We start from the raw sequence: 24,448 nt of genomic DNA on the forward strand, positions 1-24,448 counted from the left end.
AAATCTGTTCAGAAAGGTTTTTCTTTTTTGTTTTTTTCTGGCACATTTTCAGAAAGATTTAGTTTATATCTTATCTGACTCCTTCAGAAATAGCTAAAAAGCCATACCCAACTTTTGCCTGCCCCCCAAAAAATAAATAATGCCTAAATTGTTGGCAAAAAGAATGTCACTTATATACGGTTCTGTGTTTGCTGTACTTTCCTGTCAGGTCTTTGTGGCCCCCAGTATCTACACCAGGGCATGCTTTGTGTCTAAGAGCTTGTGGACTGGTTCAGCCATACTAATTTGTGTTTTAACCTAATATCTAATAAGTGAAAAAACAACTTTAGTAGAGTCTGCTTCCCATATTGTGGTGGACTAATTTGTAGAGTCTTCCTACTATAAAGCAACTAGATCATACATTTAAAAAAATTATATTCTGTCATAGCATCAAGAAAGGGAAATAAACTAGCAAACCAGGAGCTGAAACCAAAGTGCTGGATGCTTAAAGAAGGTTGAGTTTGTTAGGGGCAGCAACCAACATCAATGGTGCCAAGAGGCAAGGCTGTATGCAGTGCAGTGAGAAGACAGGGAAGTAATATAAACCTGAAACTCCTGGATTAAGCCAGCAAACCTGGATAAGAGCTGGACTGGTACCACCCTTGCAGTATCTTCTGATTCCTGGCAGAAATAAATGAAAACCTTTGCAGAGGGGAAAAAAAAACAATGAAGGCCCCCAGCTTTTTTAAAGATCTATACCCATCAAAATCACAGTCAAACTTCACACATAGGAGAAGAAAAAACACCATGGTAAGAGTCAACTAGAACAACAAACCACAGATTTTTGTGTTTATCTTATAAAACATCACTGAGTGTTTTTTTTCAGTTCCAGAATTGCTATTTGCTTTTTCAAAACATTTGCATGCTCATTTTTGACAGTCTTATTGCTTACTCTTTTGTGACTCCACCTTTTTTCCCCCTTTAAATATTTCATACATAGTTATTTTATATTCTGGAAGTGGTCATCACAAATCTGAAGGCTTATTGTCCTGGATCCATTGTGTTGTACACTGCTTCTCAAACTTTATTGAACATATAATTCATCTGGGATCTTATTTAAATGCAGAATCTGATTAAACAGATATTAAGTGGCCCAGAATTTTGCATTTCTAACAAGCTCCCAGGTGATGATGATGATGATGCTCCATGGACCACACTTAAGCTGGGTGAAGTGAATATCCTACACAATCATATGCAGTGACCTTGGGTGCAAACAAACAAAATACATGTAAATGAAGTGGTCTTGTTCTTTTTTTTTTTTTTTTAAGATTGATTCATTGGTTGGTTGATTGAGAGAAAGGGAGAGTGCACATAGAGGAAGAGGGAGAAGCAAGCTCCTGTCTGAGCAGGGAGCCCTAAGCGGGGGCTTAATCCCAGAATCCCCCCCACCAAGCTCATGACCTGAGCTGAGCTGAAGGTGATCCTTAACTGACTGAGCCACCCAAGCACCCCAAAGCAGTCTTGTTCTGATTTGGGAGTTAGATGGTGGGTTCTGATAAAATTCCACTTTTAAAGAATAAATGCTAAGAAGTTTGGAAATCATTATACCTCAGCATGGCTTTCTGAGTTTGTTTGAAGTGTATTCTCACTTTTTGCCAGGCTTTTGGTTTTCCTCATTATTAAATCTTTATTAAATAGATATTATAAAAAAATAAATAGTCTTTATTAAATAGCTATTATGAATACTTTCTCTAAATTATCTCAGTCAGGTTATTAGTCATTTTTTAAAATGCACAATTACCGAGGAAGTCTGAAAAGACTCAATAGAGTGATAACATGAATACTTACACATCAGTTTTATTTATAGTATTGGAAAGACATTACTTCCATCTTAACTTTATCATACAAATATCATATAACCCTTCATCCATTTTTCAATATTTTTATTGAACATCTACAATGAGCCAGGTACTGTGCTATTTACTGGTGATGCAAAGATGAACAAGATCAACGTGCTCCCTGCCTACACTGAGCATTCATTCTAGTGGTGTCATCTTGAGGGCAGCAATATTAGGGCCAAAGTACACTAGGGAGAAATGAACCAAATCCAAAATGTGTATTTGAGATTGAAAGTGACTACTAAATATCCAAAAGTGTTTACTAAATATCCAATAATACTGACCTCCTTAGTTGGAGATATAAGCATGATTTCCCCTAGATTTATTGCATTTTAAAAAATTACTAAGCATTCAACCTTAATACTACATGAATCTAACCAAATATTTTCCTCTTTGATTCAACTATCCCTAGAAAGCCATGGCCTTAAGGGTAATAATCATCCAAGTTCAGATCTTCTGTGAAGAAAGTGGAGAATTGGAACTTCTTAAAATACAATTGGCAGATAGTGATGGTATAAAGATTTCAGAAAACTATCACACCATTCTAGATAGCAGGTGCATCAAGATGTTAGCATTAAGGCAACAGAGAACCACACTAGCAAGGGCAGGGGTAGGGAGGGTGAAGAAACCTTCAACCAGGGAGACCAGATCTGATAATAAGGCTCCTGAATTCAATGTGTCCAGCTGACTCTTTCCTGAACCACAACTGTCTTTCCAAAATGCTGGATCAGATAAAGAACCAGAAACAAACCTTGGATATAGGGTCATTTATTAGTAAAAGTTTTATTATTCACAAGCAAAAGATGTTAAAGCCCATGATTAGGAGCTAGGTTTTAAATTATTTGCCTCTTTATCCTGCTATTTGCCTCTTTATCCTTCCTGTCTTTGGAAGGTCTTACCTTCAATCACTCTCAGTTATCATTTTTTAAAGAACAGCAATATGGGGTACAAAATTCAGCCTTTAAGGTCTAAATAGCATAGTTCTTACTACTGGCTGAATATTGAAATTACCTGGCAGATTTGAGAGCACTGATGTCCAGATTTTACCACCAAACATTCTGGTATGATTGGTTTGGGTGTAGCCAAGGCATGAGGATTTAAAAAATCTCCCTAGGTGCAGCCAATGTAAAGTAAAAGTCAAGAACCAACCATCCCCTATGACTCAGCAATTCCACTACCACCTATTTATCCAAAGATACAAACATAGTAATTCAAAGAGGCACCTGCACCCCCATGTTTATAGCAGCAATGTCTCCAATAGCCAAACTATGGAAAGAGTCTAGATGTCCATCAACAGATGATTGGATAAAGAAGATGTGGCAGATATATAAAATGGAATATTACTCAGCCATCACAAAGAATGAAATCTTGACATTTGCAATAATCTGGATGGAACTGGAGGGTAAGCCAGTCAGAGAAAGAGAAATACCGTATGATTTCACTAATCTGTGGAACTTAAGAAGCAAATCAGATGATCATAGGGGAAGGGAAAAAAAACTAAGATAAAAATTGGGAGGAAGGCAAACATCAGAGATGTTGAACTCTAGGAAACAAACTGAGAGTTGCTGGAAGGGAGATAGGTGGGGGGATGGGATAACTGGGTGATAAGCAGTAAGGAGAGTACGTGACGTAATGAGCACTGGATGTTATATGCAACTGATGAATCACTAAATTCTACCTCTGAAACTAATAAAAACAAAACACGAACAAAACAGAAAGTTAAGAACCACTGCTGTGGATTATGTTATCGTTCTTCTTGTACAATAGTCACATTTTGCACACAAAGGGAATGAAGCCAAGAGTGAACACATGGCTTTTTAAACTTGTCCTTAACATGGGTTTTTAATTTGATAGAACTAGCTAGTGGCCAAGCCAAAACCAGGACCCGGATTCCCCGGTTCCGAGACTCTTCACTGAACCCTGCTGGGATTCGTCATTGTTGACTTAGCAGCCACCACCTAGGCTTGGACATCCAACTCCTCTGCCTACTACTTCTTGTTACTTAGCTCAAGAGAATGGGCCAAGAACACTAAACTAAGAACACTTCTTAGCTCAGTCTGTTACAGGCATGAAATACAGAAGCTAAGATATCATATAGCTGAGAAGAGTCCACTCTTGAGAGAAAAGAGTCCACTCAAAACTCAAGGTATAACCAGTAGAAATTTCAGAAAGACTCACACCAAGCAACAGTGTCATTCATCAATAAGAACCTGACATTATCAATGCAGCAAGGTCACCAACTTAGCGAACTTTCAAATGAGGTCTGAGTAGGAGACACCTTAATGAAAGGGCTGGTGTAAAAATTTTATTGAATTCAAAGAACTGGGGTTAAAGTTAGGCTATGTACATTGACTATTTTACTTCAAAACATCTCATGCTTAGTCATAAATTGGCCTTTTGTTATGTTTAAAGGACTCCACAAAAACTTCAAGAGATTTTTAAAGTAAATCTTCTGTATTCAGGAGACTATTGTGCTCTGTGTTTCTCAGTGTAAGTCTAGCAACATATTATTTTATGGCTCCGGTCATAAAATCAGCTGTAGAATGTCATAGGAGTTTAGAGACACTTTCTAATGAAAAGATGGAAACACTAACAAGAGAACAATAACTTCTATTTTATTTTTTCTTTATTTTTAATAACTTCTATTTTTGATTCTCCCCAAGTCTTATGGCATTTTCCAAATTATGTTACTTGAATTCTCTTTCCATGGTAAATTAATGTATGTTATTTTTAGAAAGCTATCCATAGCCTTATAAAGTGCAACAAAGTATAAAAGTGGACTTATTGGGTCTTTTTAATAGGACAATCTGAATTACTAGTGTCCAAGACAGGGATACAATATGCAGAGCTTCCCAGGGAGCTCTTGGTTGCAGGAGAATCTCTCTGGATTGGTGTGCCACGGAACACTTTTCAGGATATGCTACTCAAGAAAGAATCTTTTGACATGCCACCTTGTTGGGTGACAGATAAGTTTAATGAGGTTTATGTTCAAGGCAGCCTGTGGAGAATCTAAGAGCCGGTAGTGTTTCAGATCTTCCAGCGATCTTCTGAAATTAAACCCATGAAGAGGTTATGTATGAAGACTCTACCTTCTCACCATTTTTCTCCTCTGACCTTCTCATGGGCCCCATGAGAGGCTTGGCTAATGGCGGAGAATTATTCTATTGGAGACAGTGGATTTTAAATCACTGGTTCCCTGAATTACAGCCTTTCGTAGTTACTGAAACTATCCCTTTAAAGATAGGAAATCATTGCACCATTTTCACTATACTTTCTTGACATTTTGATGTGGAATATTAAAGTTTTAGAAGGATTTAACTAATGTAGGAAATATTTAAGTGAGAATCATTTGTTTCTTGATTTTTAGAATTTTTAGAAGTCTATATCAGAGATCAGCAAACATTTTTGGAAAGATGAATATTTTAGGCTTTGTGGGCCATAAGATCTCTGTCATGCCTACTCAACTCTGCCGTTATAATGTGGCAGCAGCCACAGACAATGTGTAACTAAATGACTGTGACTGTATTTCAACAAAACTTTATTTACAAAAGCAGGTGGGAGACAGAATTTGACCAGATGGTCATAGTTTGTGGACTTCTGGTCTAGATGGGGGTATTCAGTGAGGATGACCATTGTATGATAAAATATGTAGTGTATTTCTCCCAATTCCTGATAAAGATCAAAGGCAAGTATGGGCTAAAGATAAGTATCTGGAAAAAAAATATTTCAGGGTTTGAAAGTTCAGATTCAATCATAATAGAAAACAAAGATCTTTTTTTCCAATTAGTATTTTGAATTCAAACTTGAAACTCGGTCCTAAAACAATGTTCTTTCATTCTGCCCTCAGTTTGATTCCTGGTTGATGGAAACTTATTTTTTCTTAGAGTTAAGCATTTCAGTAAAAAGTATTGCGTAAATCCAAGGTAAAATCAAAGTGGTGATGGTGCTAAGGAGGTTTGGGACTACAGGAAGATAAGGGTTGAGTAGCAGATGGAGAAAACAATGGTCAAGTTTCCACAGTCATAATGAAGTAGTAGTCACTTTGTGATTTTAACACAGGCCTGATGCCTCTGGTCTCAATGCTAATTGTGATCTTAAACTAACGTGAGCACATCAGTATCCTATAAGGATCCTATTTGTGTTCAAAGATTACACATAGCATGTGAGCAACTTGGTAAATTCTCCAAAAGTTTGTTCAAATATCTTTAGGTTCTAATTTAAATAATGTGTCATCTTCCAAAAGTAATGATTTTGGAGTAATGATTCCCCATCATTCACCTCATGTCAATTTACTAAAATTATCAAATTTAGCCTCATTTAGACTTTTTTTTAAAATGTAACTAAAGTGTAAACTTGCAGCCAACTTGGTCAAGTTCCACACTGAGAATAAGCACTGATGCCTCAGCAGCAGTTGGGTAATTAGTCACAAGTTCATGAACATTATGGCAGATGTGTAAAAGCACATGGCCCTGTGATTTCATGTGGAACCAAGCACACTGTCATCACTCAGATGTGAAATTAACAAAAATACAAGCATTTCTTGCTCAGCAGAAGTTGAACTGCTCCCAGTCATAAGCAAAGTCACAAATTCATTCCTTGGAACCTCTTTTCCATCCTCTTTCCACACGATCTGGCATGGGGATATGTTGCTTATCTCAGAATGTCTGATTCCCTGTATTGTATTTTCTATTGTCAAACTCTAGTAACTAGCTACTATCTGACAGTAAACATTTGGGCAGGAAAAAAAATACCATTTGATCTGCTAAGAACACACGGAAACACTAATCACTATGAACCAAGAAGTCAACAAAAGTTATGTGTGCTAATTAGCATCACACATTAGCTGATTAGAAGCAAAACACCAAAGCTTGAAGCACTGGGACAAGATGATGATAGAGAAGATTAAGGGATGAAGCAGGCTATTACTTCTCGTAGAGTATTTGAACAGCTTGTCAGATATGCTCCAAAGCTGGCTTTTACCTCCTTTTACCTCTGTTGAAACCTTGAGCATTTTCCTACCTGTTAATGTTTACAGGTCTCCTGACTTCTGCAATCGAAAAGGTTTCCATGGAGCAGAGGGCTGGGCACAGGTTCCCTTTAATTCTTCCAAATAATCAATACTATGAGGGGGAACACTGTTTCTTACAGAAGTGTTCCCCTGAGTCTCACAATGTAAACAGGTGCCAGCCCAGGTTTACCCAAAAGGGATTATGGAAATTCAGGCTGAAATTCCATCTTGGAGCTGAAATGTATCGCAAAATTCCTGAGAGAGCAAAGCTCAGCAGCAACTACAACCCACCGTGTCATACTCCTCCCTCTGACACAGGTCACTTCTTCACCTAAACGTAATATAGAGGGTGCCTCTAGCTAACAGTTACCCAACAACTGGACTTTCATTTTTTTCATCTAGCAGGTTTTTATTGAATGGCTGCTATGTGCCAAAAATGAGTACAATGAAGAAGCATGTGGGCTATAATATTGTATCCATCATACTTAGTTCATCAGATGACATTCTTCCCCAACTCATTTCTGACCATCCTCATTTTTCAGACCACATTGTTCTTCTGTACATCTGTGAAATGTACAGCGCAAACAGTATAAAGGCATTGAACGCACATGTACCAGTGTCTATGTTATTTTAAAAGGAAATGCTTGTTCTTTTCCTATAAGCCTTCACAGTATTTGTATTTAGAAATCCTGGCTTTCAAGAAGCTTCTCCTTTCAACTCTGACTCCAAGACTTTATACTGACTATTAATTTCATTTATGTTCACCATGTCCTTGCAAAAGGACTTGAGTTCTCTTAAATGATCACGAACCCCAACCCTATAAAATAACGATTGTCTGGTGTAGCTTACCCAGAGACCCTACCAAGATTTGTGATTGATTTACCCAAGCTAGTTTATAGAATGTAGATTCTAGGGCAATCAGCCTAGATCATGATGAACAAACCAGTTTAAATAGACTGACATTTCCAGGTAACACTATATGATAAATAGGGATGATCGAAGCACTTTCTTCCTGGATATTAAGGGTTTTATGGCTATATGGCCCCATCTCATTCTCTTAGCTTCAAATGGAAAGTATCATCAGCAATCTGAATCCAAGGTAAAAAGCTTCATGGAATTATCACAATCTATGATAATAAGGAAGTCCTCCAAACTGCTAAACATGGCGTGATAGTTTCATTTTTGAACACCTAATTATCTCTAAAAGATAAAGTGCCCAACAACCCTGCTGGTTTTAGAGAACACAGCTTGGGATCTCCCCCAAGAGCCAGTTCATCTCCGTTCAAGCTGGCTGCACCCTCTCTCCATCCTCCTTCTCCCCTCTGGACTCTGGCTGGCTTTCCCAGTTTGAAATCTTCTGCAGTGTTTCTGGTAAACTACAATGCTTATCAACCATTCTCCTTATCCTTGGGGGCGTATTGAATATCAGATGAAAACACTACAGAATTGGACAAGCAATTATTTAGTTTTATAATAATTTTTAATGATTAGAGTAAGCCGATTTTCTCTTGCAGCAGTCTGAGATGAAGAGGAAAAACTGAGATGAGCTCACTGATCTTCACTTGATTTTCAGCAGTCCGGGAACAGAATGTGATCTGCAAGTTGCATGGTCCAAAGAATACAAAAAGAGATGCAAGCCAGTGCCACACTTATGCTTAGCTTAGTTGCCTTTTTACAAAATCATGCTGTTCAAGATCTTCTCTCCTGTTGTTTCTCCAAGGTGGCTCTTGCCCACTCTAGCTATCACTGACCAAAGGAATTCCATGGACATTGTGAGTTGAGGGACAAACAGTGACCAAGGAAGCATGTGATTAACAGCCTTACACGATAGCCATTCAACCCCAAGGCACGGATGAGCTCCTGTAGCATTAATTGGGTTTTTGTATATATATGAGATTAATGAAACCCCTCCATTTAAAACTTAACAATGTCCTAGAAAGCTTAGTGTCCAGCCACTGCCTGAAAAAGCCATGTCTGGGCCATACCCTATGGGATTTGTAAATCAGCTGCCTTGTCATTGCCATCAAGAAAGTCAATGGGCCATCATATCATATCCTGAGTCTTCTCTTCTCTCACTCTCTATTACTTTTTCCTTAAAGCAATCACATGTGTAACCCACCTCACTATTTTGGAAGAGATGTGCATTAACTTTTTTATTCACTCATTTACACATTCATTCTCTGTAATCTTATCTGTATAACCTGCTCTCCCTCTAAAATAGGATGGTCAGAGTAAATACAGGCCATCCAATTAAATTTGAATTTCAGATAAACAACTCTTTAGTACAAAAATGTTTCAAAACTTACAATGGGGAATACTTATGCTAAAAATTATTCATTGTTTTTCTGGGCATCTTGTATTTTTATTTGCTAAATCTGGCAACCCTGTCCCAAAGAAAAAATCTGAATCTCTGACAGTCTTTATTACAAATATTGCACTTAAGAAATTGAAGGTTTGTGGCAACCCTGCATCAAGCAACTCTACTGGTGCCATTTTTCCAACAACATTTGCTCACTTCATGTCTCTGTGTCACATTTTGGTAGTTCTCACAATATTTCAAACTTTTTCATTATTATTTTGTTTAAATTGCTGCAATCTCATGGTAAAACTTGAATGGATGAGGAGTGGCTTCTTATGGATGAGGAGTAGTTTCTTTCGATGGAATCTATACCTGGAGAAGATGCTGTGAAGATTGTTGAAATGACAACAAAGAATTTAGAATATAACATAAATTTGGCTGATAAACCAGAAGCAGGTTTTGAGAGGACTGACCTCATCTTTGAAAGTTCTATAGGTAAAATGCTATCAAACAGCATCACATGTTACAGAGAAATCATTCTTGAAAAGAAAAGTCAATCAATGCAGCAAATTTCACAGCTGTCTTATTTTAAGAAATTGCCACATTCACCCTGACCTGACCTTCAGCAGCCACCACTCTGATCGGTCAGCAGCCATCAACACTGAGGCAAGATCCTCCACCAGCAAAGAGATTGTGACTTCCTATAAGTTCAGATGATGGTTAGCATTTTTTTAAAATTAAAGTACGTATATTAGTTTTTTAAACATAATGCTATTGTACACTTATAAGACAGTAATATAGTGTAAACATAACTTTTATATGCACTGGGAAACCAAAAAATCCATTCTTATGGCGGTCTGGAACCAAACCTGCAGTATCTTTGAGGTATGCCTACAAATAGGGAATTAGGCAACTTTTATAAAATCTAGATATGCAAACTATATCATAAATGTGCTCACTTCCAAAGACATCTGCCATAATATGTGTAAACTTTGTACAACTAAAACCTAGGATGTTTTGAGTGCTTAAGCCAGAAGAAGGTAGGTGTTTTCCAAATTCTTAAAAACCAGTTAATAGGAGCACCTGGTGGCTCAGTCAGTTAAGCATCTGACTCTTGATTTTGGCTCAGGTCACGATCTCATGGTCATAGGATGGAGGCCTGCATCAGACTCCAAGCTCAACAGAGAGTCTGCTGGAGAGAATCAAGCTGAATACTCTCCCTCCTCTCCCCTCCGCCCCTGCCCCTGCTTGTGCGTGTGCTCTCTCTCTTGCTCTCTCTCTCAAATCAATCAATCTTTAAAAAAAAAAAAGAAACAAAAACAAAACAAAACAACAACAACAACAAAAAAAAACAATAGCTAGGGAGACTGTGCTCACATTTCATTTTGGTATTTATATTAATTTGCTTAACCTCACCTTATTCATTTTTTTCTCTCTCTCTAGTTACCTGAACAAGAATAAATACCTGTCAGCTATCGACAAAGATGCATTTGGAGGAGTGTACAGTGGACCAACCTTGCTGTGAGTAAGGCATACAAAAGACTATGTCAGTCCTTATTTTATTTTATTTTATTTGGAATGAAGGGGTCACTAAGAGGAGTAGATGATGCTTATGGGTAGGGAATGTTGATATCTTGGCTAAAGACTTTCACCAGTACTCTCCTGCCCAGCGGTTTAGGCTACTGCTTGGAAGAAAGTCCTTGTTCTTTGAGACTCAGAAGGCCTTACACTCCACCATGCCATCCTGATGCCTCATCAGGAAGTCACCTTGGTGTGGACATTCATAGAGGCCCTCTTGTGGAAAAAAAACAGACAGCTTTGAGCTGCTGCTACTTGCAAAAATTCTGAGATATAGATCTACAAATAGGTAGAAGGCACTCTATGCAGAGATGTGTGTGAATGTGCTCTGCACAATGCGTGGCATGAAGAAGGAAGAGTATAGTTTGGTTCGTTTCTGGTAAAATTTACAATCACTGGAAAAGATGGGACATACTTATTTTTAAAACAGCAGAAAAAATATCTATTTGTGCATTTCTTCGATTCCTATCGCCATATCTAATAGGTGATCAAGTTCTGACAATTTTTGTCTCCCTGAAGTATGTTTATCAGTACCATCTCTCCTCTTCTCTGGTTTTGCCTTTGTTCAGAATCTCACCATTGAGCATCTGGTCAAGTCCTTGCCAAAGAAGAACATAGCACCCCAGGAGAGATACAAGCTAATCCATTAGAGGCAAGAAGAAATATTAGAAGTTCTATTTATACTTAAGTTTTTAAAAATGAGAGCAAATCAAGTTTTGCTACTATTTTATCCACAAATGACTACGGTCCCTCAGGTGTCAGGTAGGGAATGGATGCATCCCCAGGGAATAATGGGTGATCCACAGTTCAAAGACTTAACATCTATACTCTCACTTTTAACAATTGTGCTTCCCTTTCAGATTAAATACACCTAGTTAAGTGAATTCGTAACCTTATTTTCTCAACAGATAGGTTCCATCTGAGAAAGCAAAGTGACCCTGAAAAATCTACTGTACCACATGGGGGTTCTTTGTTAACTCATGGCAAAGTACTTAGAATGTTTTTCTTTCTATAAAAACACAAGTGAAAGAAAATGTGTTGACCTTTTCTGTGTTTTTTTTAAACACAGAAGATACTTTTAAAAGACAACTTTAACTGCCCCTTCAAGATAAAGGTGATATTTCACTAATGAATATTGTTTTTCTGAAGAAATTTGTGCTTTGGAAAGGGCCTTTAGAAACAAGTATTTAAAAACATTTCCATGTTATGTGATTTTCCTGATGAGAATGGTGAATGCCACTTATGAAAATTATGTTTTTTTAAAGCCAGAAATTGAATTTTACCCTGTTGAAATATATTTCAAATTAATAATTACAGTGTATTTAAAATCCATTTGTATAAAATATGAAAATGAAACACCTTTAGGTTAGTGTGCAAAGACAACTGATTGACATCTGAGAATATGAATTTCAATAAAAACATGTGTTTAATTCCTGAATTGGATTGAGAGATGAGAATCTTAACTTCGTAAGTACTGCCAAGCTGGCCTTATTCCATGTGGAACCATCTATCTTTGTGAAGTAACTTTTTCATTGACAGCCCTTTAAACCAAAACCAAAATAAACTGAACCAGAAGCAGACCTTTGGAATACCTACATCAGAAAGGGTTAAACAGCAATTTTTGAAATTAGTGAAGTATATTTAATTACACTGCTTTCACTTTAGTGAAATTTTAAGAAAATGTTACTTATTTATTTTCATCTTATCCTTTTTAAATTTATGTTTAGAGTTTTTTATAATCTGTATTATGTATATTACAGTAATATGTATGTAAAGCTCATAAATGTGTATATGTTAAAGGCATGTACTCAAACATTTTTTGCTTGTGAATATGTGACATTGGAAGAATTTAAAGACCAATAATAAAGACCACATACACTCAAATTGGGGGTCTTCTACAAGATGAATGGCTGGCTCAGGAATCAAAATACAGCTTCCTTTATGGAGAAAATCTTCCCATGAGAGCACAGTTGCCCCACTGAACAGTGTGCTTGCATTATACCATAAGCTTCTTATGTTTGTCAAGGACTCATAAAAATAAGTTAGCCAATGGGCACCATCCTTTGATAGCACTAGTCTAGATGACAAGAGCCTCCAAATTTCCCTTTGCCTTCTATAGTGGTCCCTCTCAATTCCATCCTCCCCAAACCTCTGTGTGTTAAAATGCAAGTAGGATTTTAACATGTAATGCTGGTCTCCTATACCCCTCAGGGTAAAGACCTTGGTGTGGCATGCAAGGCTCTGTTATAATCTTCAGCTTTGTCTCTCCTACCACTATACACCCCAGACCAACGATCCAGGCATATTAGCTCCCCTAATGCTCCGTACATGGCAACGTTAAGTTCTTGTTTTCTTGTTTTTCATACTGCTTGGAAAATCCTACCACAACCTTATCCATCTGATGAACACTTATTACCACTTTGACATTCGAGTAAAAATCACCTTCTTTCTGAAGTTATTCTTAACCCTTCCTCCCTAGGTAAAGATATACATTTTTTCTTCTATATTCCAGTACCTCTATGTATGTATGTATGTATCTCAAAGCACCAGGAACATGTTTCTGTCTATCTCTCCAGAAGCTTCTACAGGTCAGGATTTGTGTTTTATTTCTACAGTTCTACTTCATCTTACAATGGCTGAGACACAGTGCTATCTTACTAAATGTTAGCAAAATTAGCCTGGTACACAATAAATATTTGAATCACACTTCTGTAAATGCTATAGCCTTTAAATAGAAATCACATTATGAGGCACCTGTGACACATCCAAGCAGTGATACCTACAGATGTGAAAGCAATAGGAGAGATCAGGGCTAGAGATGTATTTGAGATGCTTTGGGATGTAGGTGGTAATGGGAGGTGTAAGTATGGAGTAAATCTCAATAAATAGAAGGGAGATTTCTGATAATCCTCCCCCCCAAAGTAATTTTCACTGATCCTTCCTTAGACAACATTAAAATGGGAATACTTTATTAAAAAAAGAGCATAAATTAAAAAGCATAAATTTTCAATGACAAAGTGAGGGGAAGAGGTGACATATGAGTAAGTGGTAAGTGTCTTGAAAAACCAAGAGAGAACTGCATGCTAACTATGCTGATTCAAAATCACAAAATCTAGGAACTGTTTCATCAGTTAAGTCTTAATTATTCTGCAGGTGAGGTATAGGTGACACTGAAGTCAGAAGTCTTTAAAATGTTCACCTGTTCCCCCAGGTCTCCTCTCCCAACCTGCACAGGTGAACAACTACTCTTTATTGACCCCAGAAGAAGATTAGAGTTTACTTTCTGTTCAAGTGACATCACCACTGTTGAAGGATAATAGGCACCATTGAGGGTAGAAATGAAACACTATTATCTGCAAACAGGATTATGTAAAAGTTTACATACTAAAATATAAGACCAACAAGTTTCTTATCCACTCAACTCACAGAGTATTGTCACCAAAGTTAATGCCTTCCAGGCGGGAGATTACAGTTCTGGGGAGGCTGACAATCCTAACGAAAGAAAAAACCTACAAAAAATGCTCATTGATATTTCCCCAAAGATACTGAAGTAAAGCCCATCAGGCAACAAACCAACACACATAGAGCTTTCCATAAGCCTCCTCCACAAACATGAACAGGCATCCAAGGGTCCCCAAATCTTAGGGGAAAGCTGTTGTCATGAAAAACAGAGACTAGAACAGAGAAGGGAACTTTAAAGGAATAGAGGTAAAGCAAGAAACAGAAAACTTTAATAAGGGCAGCCCTGGTGGTGCAGCAGTTTAGCGCCGCCTGCAGTCCAGGGTGTGATCCTGGAGACCCGGGATTGAGTCCCACATCGGGCTCCCTGCATGGAGCCTGCTTCTCCTTCTGCCTCAATCTCTCTCTCTCTCTCTGTCTCTCATGAATAAATAAATAAATTTAAAAAAAGAAAACTTTAATAAAATTATAACAAATATCCTCAGAGAGATAGCTTTTCATCCATAACTTAACTACTTATATAGTAATATTCTGAAAACAAGAAAAAGCTTTTGACTCCTAGAATAAAACAACAGGAAAACTTTCTTGACATAGGTCTTAGCTATGAATTTTTTAGATATGACACCAAAAGCACAAAGCAACAAGAGCAAAAATAATCTAGTGGGACTACATTAAACCAAAAAACTTCTGCACAGCAAAGGAGACATTCAGAAAAATGAAGAGGCAACCTACAGAATAGGAAAATATTTGCAAATCTGATATATCTGATAATAGACTCAGGATTTGTGTTGTGTATATATATATATATATGATCTGATAATATATCTGATAATAGACTCAGATATATCTGATAATAGACTCAGAACAAAGATAAATAAGGAACTCCTACAGCTCAATAATAAAAACAATAACAACAAATATTCTAATTAAAAAAATGGGCAAAGAGGCAATCTAGAAGAAATGGATGCATTTCTGGAAAACCACAAACTATCAAAACTGGAACAGAAATAAACAGAAAACCTGAACAGGCTGATAACCAGAAGGAAATTGAAGCAGTCATCAAAAAGCTCACAAGACACAAAAGTCCAGGGCCAGATGGCTTTCCAGGGTAATTCTATCAAACATTTAAAGAAGAAACAATACCTATTCTAACTAAAGCTGTTCTGAAAGATAGAAAGGGACGGAATACTTCCAAACTCGTTTTGAGGCCAGTTTTAATTCTAAAACCAGACAAAGGCCCCACCAAAAAGGAGAATTATAGACCAATATCCCTGATGAACACAGAGGCAAAAATTCTCAACAAGATACTAGCCAATAGGATCCAACAGTACATTAAAAAGATTATTCACCATGACCAAGTGGGATTTATCCCCGGGATGCAAGACTGGTTCAACTCTCGTAAAGCAATCAACATGATAGATCATATCAACAAGAAAAAAACAAGAACCATATGATCCTCTCAATAGATGCAGAGAAAGCATTTGACAAAATACAGCATCCATTCCTAAACAAAACTCTTCAGAGTGTAGGGATAGAGGGAACATTTCTTAGCATCTTAAAAGCTGTCTACGAAAAGCCCACAGCCAATATCATTCTCAATGGGGGAACACTGGGAGCCTTACCCCTAAGATCAGGAACACAACAGGGATGTCCACTCTCACCACTGCTATTTAACATAGTACTGGAAGTCCTAGCCTCAGCAATCAGACAGCAAAAAAAAATAAAAGGCATTCAAATTGGCAAATAAGAAGTCAAACTCTCCCTCTTCGCAGATGACATGATACTGTACATAGAAAACCCAAAAGACTCCACCCCAAGATTGCTAGAACTCATACAGCAATTTGGCAGTGTGGCAGGATACAAAATCAATGCCCAGAAGTCAGTGGCATTTCTATACACTAACAATGAGACTGAAGAAAGAGAAATTAAGGAATCAATCCCAATTACAATTGCACCCAAAAGCATAAGATACCTAGGAACAAACCTAACCAAAGAGGTAAAGAATCTAAACCCTCAAAACTACAGAACACTTCTGAAAGAAATTGAGGAAGACACAAAGAGATGGAAAAATATTCCATGCTCATGGATTGGAAGAATTAATATTGTGAAAATGTCAATGCTACCCAGGGCAATGTACACGTTTAATGCAATCCCTATCAAAATACCATGGACTTTCTTCAGAGAGTTGGAACAAATCATCTTAAGATTTGTGTGGAATCAGAAAAGACCCCGAATAGCCAGGAGAATATTGAAAAAAGAAAACCATATCTGGGGGCATCACAATGCCGGATTTCAGGTTGTACTACAAAGCTGTGGTCATCAAGACAGTGTGATACTGGCACAAAAACAGGCACATAGATCAATGGAACAGAATAGAGAACCCAGAAGTGGACCCTGAACTTTATGGTCAACTAATATTCGATAAAGGAGGAAAGACTATTCATTGGAAGAAAGACAGTCTCTTCAATAGATGGTGCTGGGAAAATTGGACAGCCACATATAGAAGAATGAAACTAGACCACTCTCTTACACCATACACAGAGATAAACTCAAAATTGATGAAATATCTAAATGAGAGACAAGAATCCATCAAAATCCTGGAGGAGAACACAGGCAACACCCTTTTTTAACTTGGCCGCAGCAACTTCTTGCAAGACGCTTCCATGAAGGCAAGGGAAACAAAAGCAAAAATGAATATTTGGGACTTCATCAAGACAAAAAGCTTCTGCACAGCAAAAGAAACAGTCAACAAAACTAAAAGACAACCTACAGAATGAGAGAAGATATTTGCAAATGACATATCAGATAAAGGGCTAGTATCCAAGATCTATAAAGAACTTATTAAACTCAACAGCAAAGAAACAAACAATCCAATCATGAAATGGGCAAAAGACATGAACAGAAATTTCACCAAAGAAGACATATACATGGCCAACAAGCACATGAGAAAATGTTCTGCATCACTCACCATCAGGGAAATACAAATCAAAACCACAATGAGATACCACCTCACACCAGTGAGAATGGGGGAAATTAACAAGACAGGAAACCACAAATGTTGGAAAGGATGTGGAGAAAGGGGAACCCTCTTGCACTGTTGGTGGGAATGTGAACTGGTGCAGCCACTCTGGAAAACTGTGTGGAGGTTCCTCAAAAAGTTAAAAATAGAGCTACCCTATGACCCAGCAATTGCACTGCTGGGGATTTACCCCGAAGATACAGATGCTGTGAAACGCCGGGACACCTGCACCCCGATGTTTATAGCAGCAATGTCCACAATAGCCAAACTGTGGAAGGAGCCTCGGTGTCCATCGAAAGATGAATGGATAAAGAAGATGTGGTTTATGTATACAATGGAATATTACTCAGCCATTAGAAACGACAAATACCCACCATTTGCTTCAACGTGGATGGAACTGGAAGGTATTATGCCGAGTGAAGTCAGTCAATTGGAGAAGGACAATCATTATATGGTTTGACTCATACAAGGAATATACAAAATAGTGAAAGGGATTAAAGGGGAAAGGAGAGAAAATGAGTGAAAATATCAGTGAGGGTGACAGCACACTAGAGACTCCTAACTCTGGGAAACGAACAAGGAGTAGTGGATGGGGAGGTGGGTGGGGGGAGGGGGTGACTGGGTGAGGGCACTGAGGGGGACACTTGACAGGATGAGCACTGGGTGTTATATGTTGGCAAATCGAATTCCAATAAAAAACATACCAAAAAATGGGCAAAGAACATAAACAGGGATATATCCAAAGCTACAAGTAAGAGGCAATTTCCAGTTACAAATTGAATAAAGTCTGGGGACATACAAATGGCCAATATGTACAGGAGAAGGTGTTCAAGGTCACTGTCAGAAAAATGCAAATAAAAACCATGAGATTTCATCCCACACATATTAGAATGGCTATTACAAAAGAAAAGAGAAAACAAGTTTTGACAAGGCTATGAAGAAAAAGGAACACTTGTGTGCTCTTGGTAGGAATGTAAACTGGTACAGGCAGTATGAAGAACAGTACAGAAGTTCCTCAAAAAAAACTAAAATTAGAATTATCATATGATCCAGCAATCCTACTTGGCTGTATATCCAAAGGAAATAAAATTACTACATCAAAGAGATATCTGCAATGCCATGTTCACTGCACCATATTACAATAATGAAAACATGGAAACAAACTAAGTGTTCACCAATGAATGGATAGATAAAACATGGTGTGTGTGTAGTGGAATATATATATTATATAGTGGAGTATTACTCAGTTGTGAGAAATCCTACCATTTGCAACAACATGGATGAACCTTAAAGCCATTATGTTAAGTGAAATAAGTCAGACAGGGAACAACAAATACTACAGGATCTCACTTACATGTGGAATTTATAAAAGCCAAAATCATAGAAACAGAGAATAGACTGGCCAGGGGCAGAGGGCAGTGATGGTGGGGGATAGGGAAATGTTGGTTAAAGGGTATACAATTTCCAATTAGAAGTTGAATAAATTTTGGGGATCTAATGTACAGCACGATGACTGTACCTGAATAATACCATACTGTATATTTAAAAGTTGCTAAGAGATTTTAAAAGTTCTCACCACACTACATACAAAAAGAAGTGTTGACTATGTGAGTTACTGGATGTGTTAACTAATCTTAATGTATGTTTAGCAAATCATCACATTGTGTACTTTAAACTTACATAGTGCTATATGTCAATTATATCTCAATAAGCCTGGGGAGAAAAGAAAGAGTTCTTGGAAATGAAAAATATGGTAGCCAAGGTAAATGTATATATAACTTTAGTATATTTTGGCAGCCCATTCCACCAAAGGGTTTTACCAGTCTGAGTTCCACCAACCCATTATTAGAATGCCTGTTTCTTCACAGCCTTGCCAAAATATACTGTGTTCACTTTATTTTTTTTAAGATTTTATTTATTTATTCATGAGAGACACAGAAAGAGAGAGAGAGGCAGAGACACAGGCAGAGGGAGAAGCAGGCTCCATGCAGGGAGCCTGACGTGGGACTTGATCCCGGGTCTCCGGGATCAGGCCCTGGGTTGAAGGCAGGCGCCAAACCACTGAGCCACCCAGGCTGCCCCTGTGTACACTTTAATGTCAAACATTCTTGTTGGTATTAGAGAAGAAATGATATCTCCATGTAGTTTTACTTTGTATTCCTCTAGTTATGAGTGAGGTGGGGGACATCCTGCTATCTCTTTGTCTGTTTAAGTATTTATTTTCTTATTTTTTCTGCATTTTTCCTAATAAGGTTTTATGCTTCCTTGCCCTACAATTTTTATAGTTATTTACAGACCATAGTTATTACATCTTTATATATGGTATCATTCATAAGTACCCTTTCCCATTTTGGTTTTTTGTCAATTGATTTTGTTTATAGTGGGGAAAAAAAATATGGCAGCTAACACATACACAAAATTAAACAGTTTTCAAAAATAGAGTGGAAAACGTCTCCCAGAAAAGAGAACATACAAAAAATAAGATATGGAATAGAGGAGAGAAAAGATAAGAAAATTGTAAGTTCAAACTACATAGTCCAACCCCAATTAACAAAAGTTTTAGGAGGGGGAAATAAAAAAAAAAATTAAAAAAAAAGGAAATTGTGGGAGATATTTTCCCATAAATGAATGAATGAGTTTTCAGAATAAAAAGACCCATAAAGAATTCTCATGAATGAAAAAGAGCTCATGGAAGTACATCATAAGATATGAAACTGCTGTGATAAAGAGAATATCTTAGTAGCTCCTAAAGAGAAAAACCATGTTACCTGTAAAGACTGGAGAATTAGAATGCCATCAGTCTTCTTAGCAGGAACACTGAAAGCTAGAAAGTGATAGGGTACATCCCTCAAATTCTGAGGGAAAGTGATTTCCAAACTATCAAGGATAAAGGTAAAATAAAGACATTTTCAGATAAGAAAAGTCTCAAAACCTTGATTTCCAATTCACCGTTTTTTGGAAAGAAAAGAAAGAGAAATCTGAGGTATTCAGAAACAGTGATCAACACAGGAAAGAAACAAATGGAATTCCCAGGATGACCAGAGATCCTGGGAATCTTAAGACTAAGATGACTATTCTAGAGCAGAAGGAGAGCTCTTGGGGAAAGTTTCAGAAATAAAATAGATTGCTATGTTATCTGACAGGATTGACTGTATTAAACTGTTTTGGTAGATGTTTTAGAGAACTTTAGAGCATATGCAAGGTTTAGCAAGAGGTCCACTCAAACCAAGGAAGGTAAATAAAACACACAGAGAGAGATTACATAAAGAAAGAAAGCTACATAAGAAAGAAAATGAAATCAAGATATGCAGAGTTGTAATAAGCAAAATACTAAATATAGGTTTAACCAAATATGTCCTAAACTATTTGGGGGAGATGAGAGAGTGTGTCAGGAGAATATGTATATAGGGTAATGGAAGAGAACTAAATCCTCATCTTCCATAGAAGGAAGTCAATAGGTGAACCAAAAACCAATAAATCAAGAAATATTTACAATTATGGAAAGAAATATCTATTAAAAGTTAAAAGTAATTGTTTCTGGGGCAACAGAAAACAAGACTGTGGGGAGGAATTACTCAGGGGACTCCTGTTTATATTACCAAGCTCCCAATGTAGTTTGCTTTTTAAATCCATGTAGCTTGCATTATTTCAATGAAAATTAAAATTTAATTTAAAAAGAAAACTACAAAGCACAGGAAGGGAGACAATGGAGATGGCAGCATTTGCAAAGCCAGTAGCAGGAAAATGTGAACAAATAATTCTATCTCACTCTTCAAATTTCAGGCACAGTTGTCTTAAAATACATGTCTTAAAATACATGTAACCATGCATGGCTTTGTGACATCACCTTGATTCTTCTCTTGAACTTTTGTTAAAATCTTTGTTACTGTATTTCCCACAGATCTTCTTCCCATTAGCTAGATTTTAATTCCTCCACTTCAAAAGACAAGACAGCAATATTTACTCAATAAATATTGAATCAGTTGTAACTGCATAACAAATAGCTATGATTTGGCTGTAATTTGGTATAGAAGCCAGACGTAGAAAACCTGAAACTCCAACTAAAGAGAAGAGAAATGGATGATATACATATTTCTGCCTCATTAAGATACTTGAGAAAGAGCACAGTCATTTCTAATAGTCAACACAAACAGTCAAACTTGCACTCAGTTTATCATCTTTTTTTCAAGGTCACTTCTCAAAAAAAAGAATCTAATTCAAAACAAGTACAACATCTAAAGTGAGAACTATTCTCCAATCATTGCTATCATTTTAAAGCCTTTTAAATTTAGCTCAGGAGTTTAATAACATTTTTTACTTATTGATTTTTTTCAATCAAGATATGCAATCTCATTTTCCATTTTTATGCTTTCTATTTTTGATTATCTTGTTTTCTTTTAATCTTATTTTGAAAGAAAAGCTCTTGATGTTTATAATCCCAAAGGAAAGAGCACACTGAAATGCAATGCCTTCCATAATAACCAGAGTTCTCTAAGGTCTAAATTATGTAACCCACAATAATAAGCACTTAACTTACTGTTGAAAATGACTATAATAGTCCCACTTACTATTACAATTATCTCCTAAGAAGAAGACATCTCTGTGACAATATCCTTGAGTTTGTAGAACATGTCTCAACAAAAATAAGCTTTTGTTGCCATTAGCTGATCAAATTAATCATTTAAAATCTAAAGGTCATGGCACTGCCATCTTGGTTTACAGAAGAATAAGCTTTTTGTGTTCTTTTACTCAATGATCTTCATAAAATCATACAATTAGATGGCTGAAAAATTGTGGTAGAGTTCTTTTTGGCATGTCTGAGGTCCACAGGTGTGCTGAATACATGATTTTCTAAGTTGATGCTAGACAAAATTATTTTTTTACTGAGGTATAATTTATATACAATAAATATCATGCAGTGTATGGTTTGATTAGTTTGGGCAAAATTCTGTTTCTCTATCCTACTCCAGGCTTAGAACATTTTCATCACTCAGAAAGTTCCCTCATGCCCCGGCTTCCACAGACAACCACAGATCTATTTATTTTTCTAGTGTAAAACTCTAGGAGTAGAGTTGTTAGGTTACAGGATAGATGTACATTTAACTTCATAGGAAATATTGCCCCCTAAATCACATTTTCTATTCAAACCAGAGAGGTTTAGCAGTTTCACACTCACCCACTGGATTATCAATCTTCTTGATTCAGCCATTCTAGTTGCTATAAAGTGGTATCTCTTTGTGTCTTACTCTGTCTTTCCCTGATTGTTAATGATGTTGAGAATCTTTTCATGTACCTAATAACCATTTGTATATTTTCTTTTGTCAAGTGTCTGTTCAATTATTTAATTGGGCTGTTAGTCTTTTTATTTTTGAGTTGTGATTCCATATGAATCTTAAGCCTAAATGAAATCAACTTTAGTCCTAACCCCCAGGCCTTTACAATCCATAGTGTATCCTTTTCTAAGGAGAAATAGCTAATCTTAAGCAAACTCGTACAAAGTGTTCATTTACTCACTTATTCTGCAGACATTTTACTGAGCACCTACTGAACTGAGCACCTATTGAATGTTATAAGGATAAGACACAACTTCTGTTTTTAAAGAAGTTACAGTCAAATTTAGGAGAAATGTAAGTAACTATAAGTTTAATGTAAAAAGATCCATGAGTGATATTTAGAGAATCAAGATACCATTTCTAGCTGGGTGACCAGCAAAGGTCTCATTAAAATGGTGGCATTCGAGATGGGCTTCAGATGAGGGATAGAATTGCAACAGACAGAGAGGGTGTTTTGAGAGAAAGAACAAGGGCGAGGCTACAGAAAAACACAGGATGTGTTCAAAGAATAGTAACAACAACAACAACAAAACATAATTTGGGCCAAAGGATAGCATTGGAGAAGTGTGTTGTGTTGAAATCATATTGTGGAAAACATGACCTGACTCAGAAGTTTAAGGATGGCTCACTGAAGAATTACCATGGAAATATTAGTAACAGTTATATAACCCATCACAGTTTGTTGCCTCTTCAACTCACCTCTATGCTTTTTTTACTTCACCTTTGCCCACCCTTGGCCCTATTTTAGTCCTGGATACCCATGTCTCAGCCACTGTGCCATGACTGCTCATCTGCATCTACTATTTGGCAGGCACTGGACCTCTTCAGAGAGCAGCGAGATTGAGATTGAACCCAAAGACCTAATCAACCTGGCATGCTTTATCTTCCGTTCTGGGCTTGCCAAGCAGAGCCTTTAGAGCAGCTCTCTTGGAGGGGAAGGGAGCCTCCTAAGGTAGAGAACCAGAGGAGGTTTGTCTGCTAGGCTGCTCTGCTCACAGAGTGAGAAATGACTTGCAAAGATACACATACTCTTAGAGTTCCTGGCTTGGGCGTCAAACCAGACCCATGCCAAGGCAGCCAACTGGTTGCTGGGGAAGCAACCGAAGCAGGTCATCCCTCCCTCCTAAGACACACACCTGTGTCTCCACAGCTTAGGAAGTGGCTTGTGACCATTTTGTGGGGTCCTTGAGAGCTGTGAGGAAGGTCACAGAAGGATTTGAAGAGAAAGAGTAGAGAGCAACTTTTCCAGAATTGTGTGCATGCTGGCTTCTTGCCGATCACAAGAGGATAGTCTACTTCAGTGCTAGGAATCTGCAGACTGAAAGAGTGTGTCAACAACTCAGGATAGTTGGAGAGCACAAAAAATCCAAATTTACTGACCAGTAGCATCTCTTACTACCAGAGCCACTGATAGGAAAAAAACAGGCTAATACTTAAGTCACAGCAAAGTATAATGGTAGGGTTACTTTTTATAACAATTGAGAAATCATTTGCAGAGCAGTCCCAAACTGACTCTTGGTAGGAGAGAGATGGTAGCGTTATTGCAAAGGTCCTCAACATCATACAAATGTTTGTATTTCTTCAACTGACTAAAAGTGTAACTAGGATGATCCTCAAGAGTGAGTTTTTTACTTTAGCTAAAAGAGAAGTTCCCCAAAGCACTGAAAGTCACTCTCCTAGAGCAATGGCCTCAAATGATCATGCATTTTACACCAGAGGATTTAGTCTGAATAAATGTTTTCATATCTATGCCAAGCTGAAAAGTAAACCAGAATGACTTTTCATCTCTAAGAAAGAATAATTCACGAATCCGTTAACCATTTCTTGTAACATAATTTGCAAAAGTTAATTCTTTAAGTAAGGGCTTTTCACCTT

At 37.3% G+C, this 24,448-nt stretch overlaps 1 protein-coding gene across 3 annotated transcripts in view; it reads left to right on the forward strand.

The window, feature by feature from the left end:
- The window catches only part of TSHR (thyroid stimulating hormone receptor), a 153,187-nt gene that overhangs the window by 112,684 nt on the left and 16,055 nt on the right, over positions 1-24,448 (forward strand). For all 3 annotated transcript variants that reach the window (XM_035720018.2, XM_049113368.1, XM_025443529.3), the window contains one exon: positions 10,628-10,705. In XM_035720018.2, coding sequence (XP_035575911.1) covers positions 10,628-10,705 — 78 coding nt within the window. The remainder of the gene's footprint in view (positions 1-10,627; positions 10,706-24,448) is intronic.

The sequence above is a fragment of the Canis lupus genome, chromosome 8, assembly GCF_003254725.2.
Source record: "Canis lupus dingo isolate Sandy chromosome 8, ASM325472v2, whole genome shotgun sequence".
Taxonomy (NCBI): domain Eukaryota; kingdom Metazoa; phylum Chordata; class Mammalia; order Carnivora; family Canidae; genus Canis; species Canis lupus.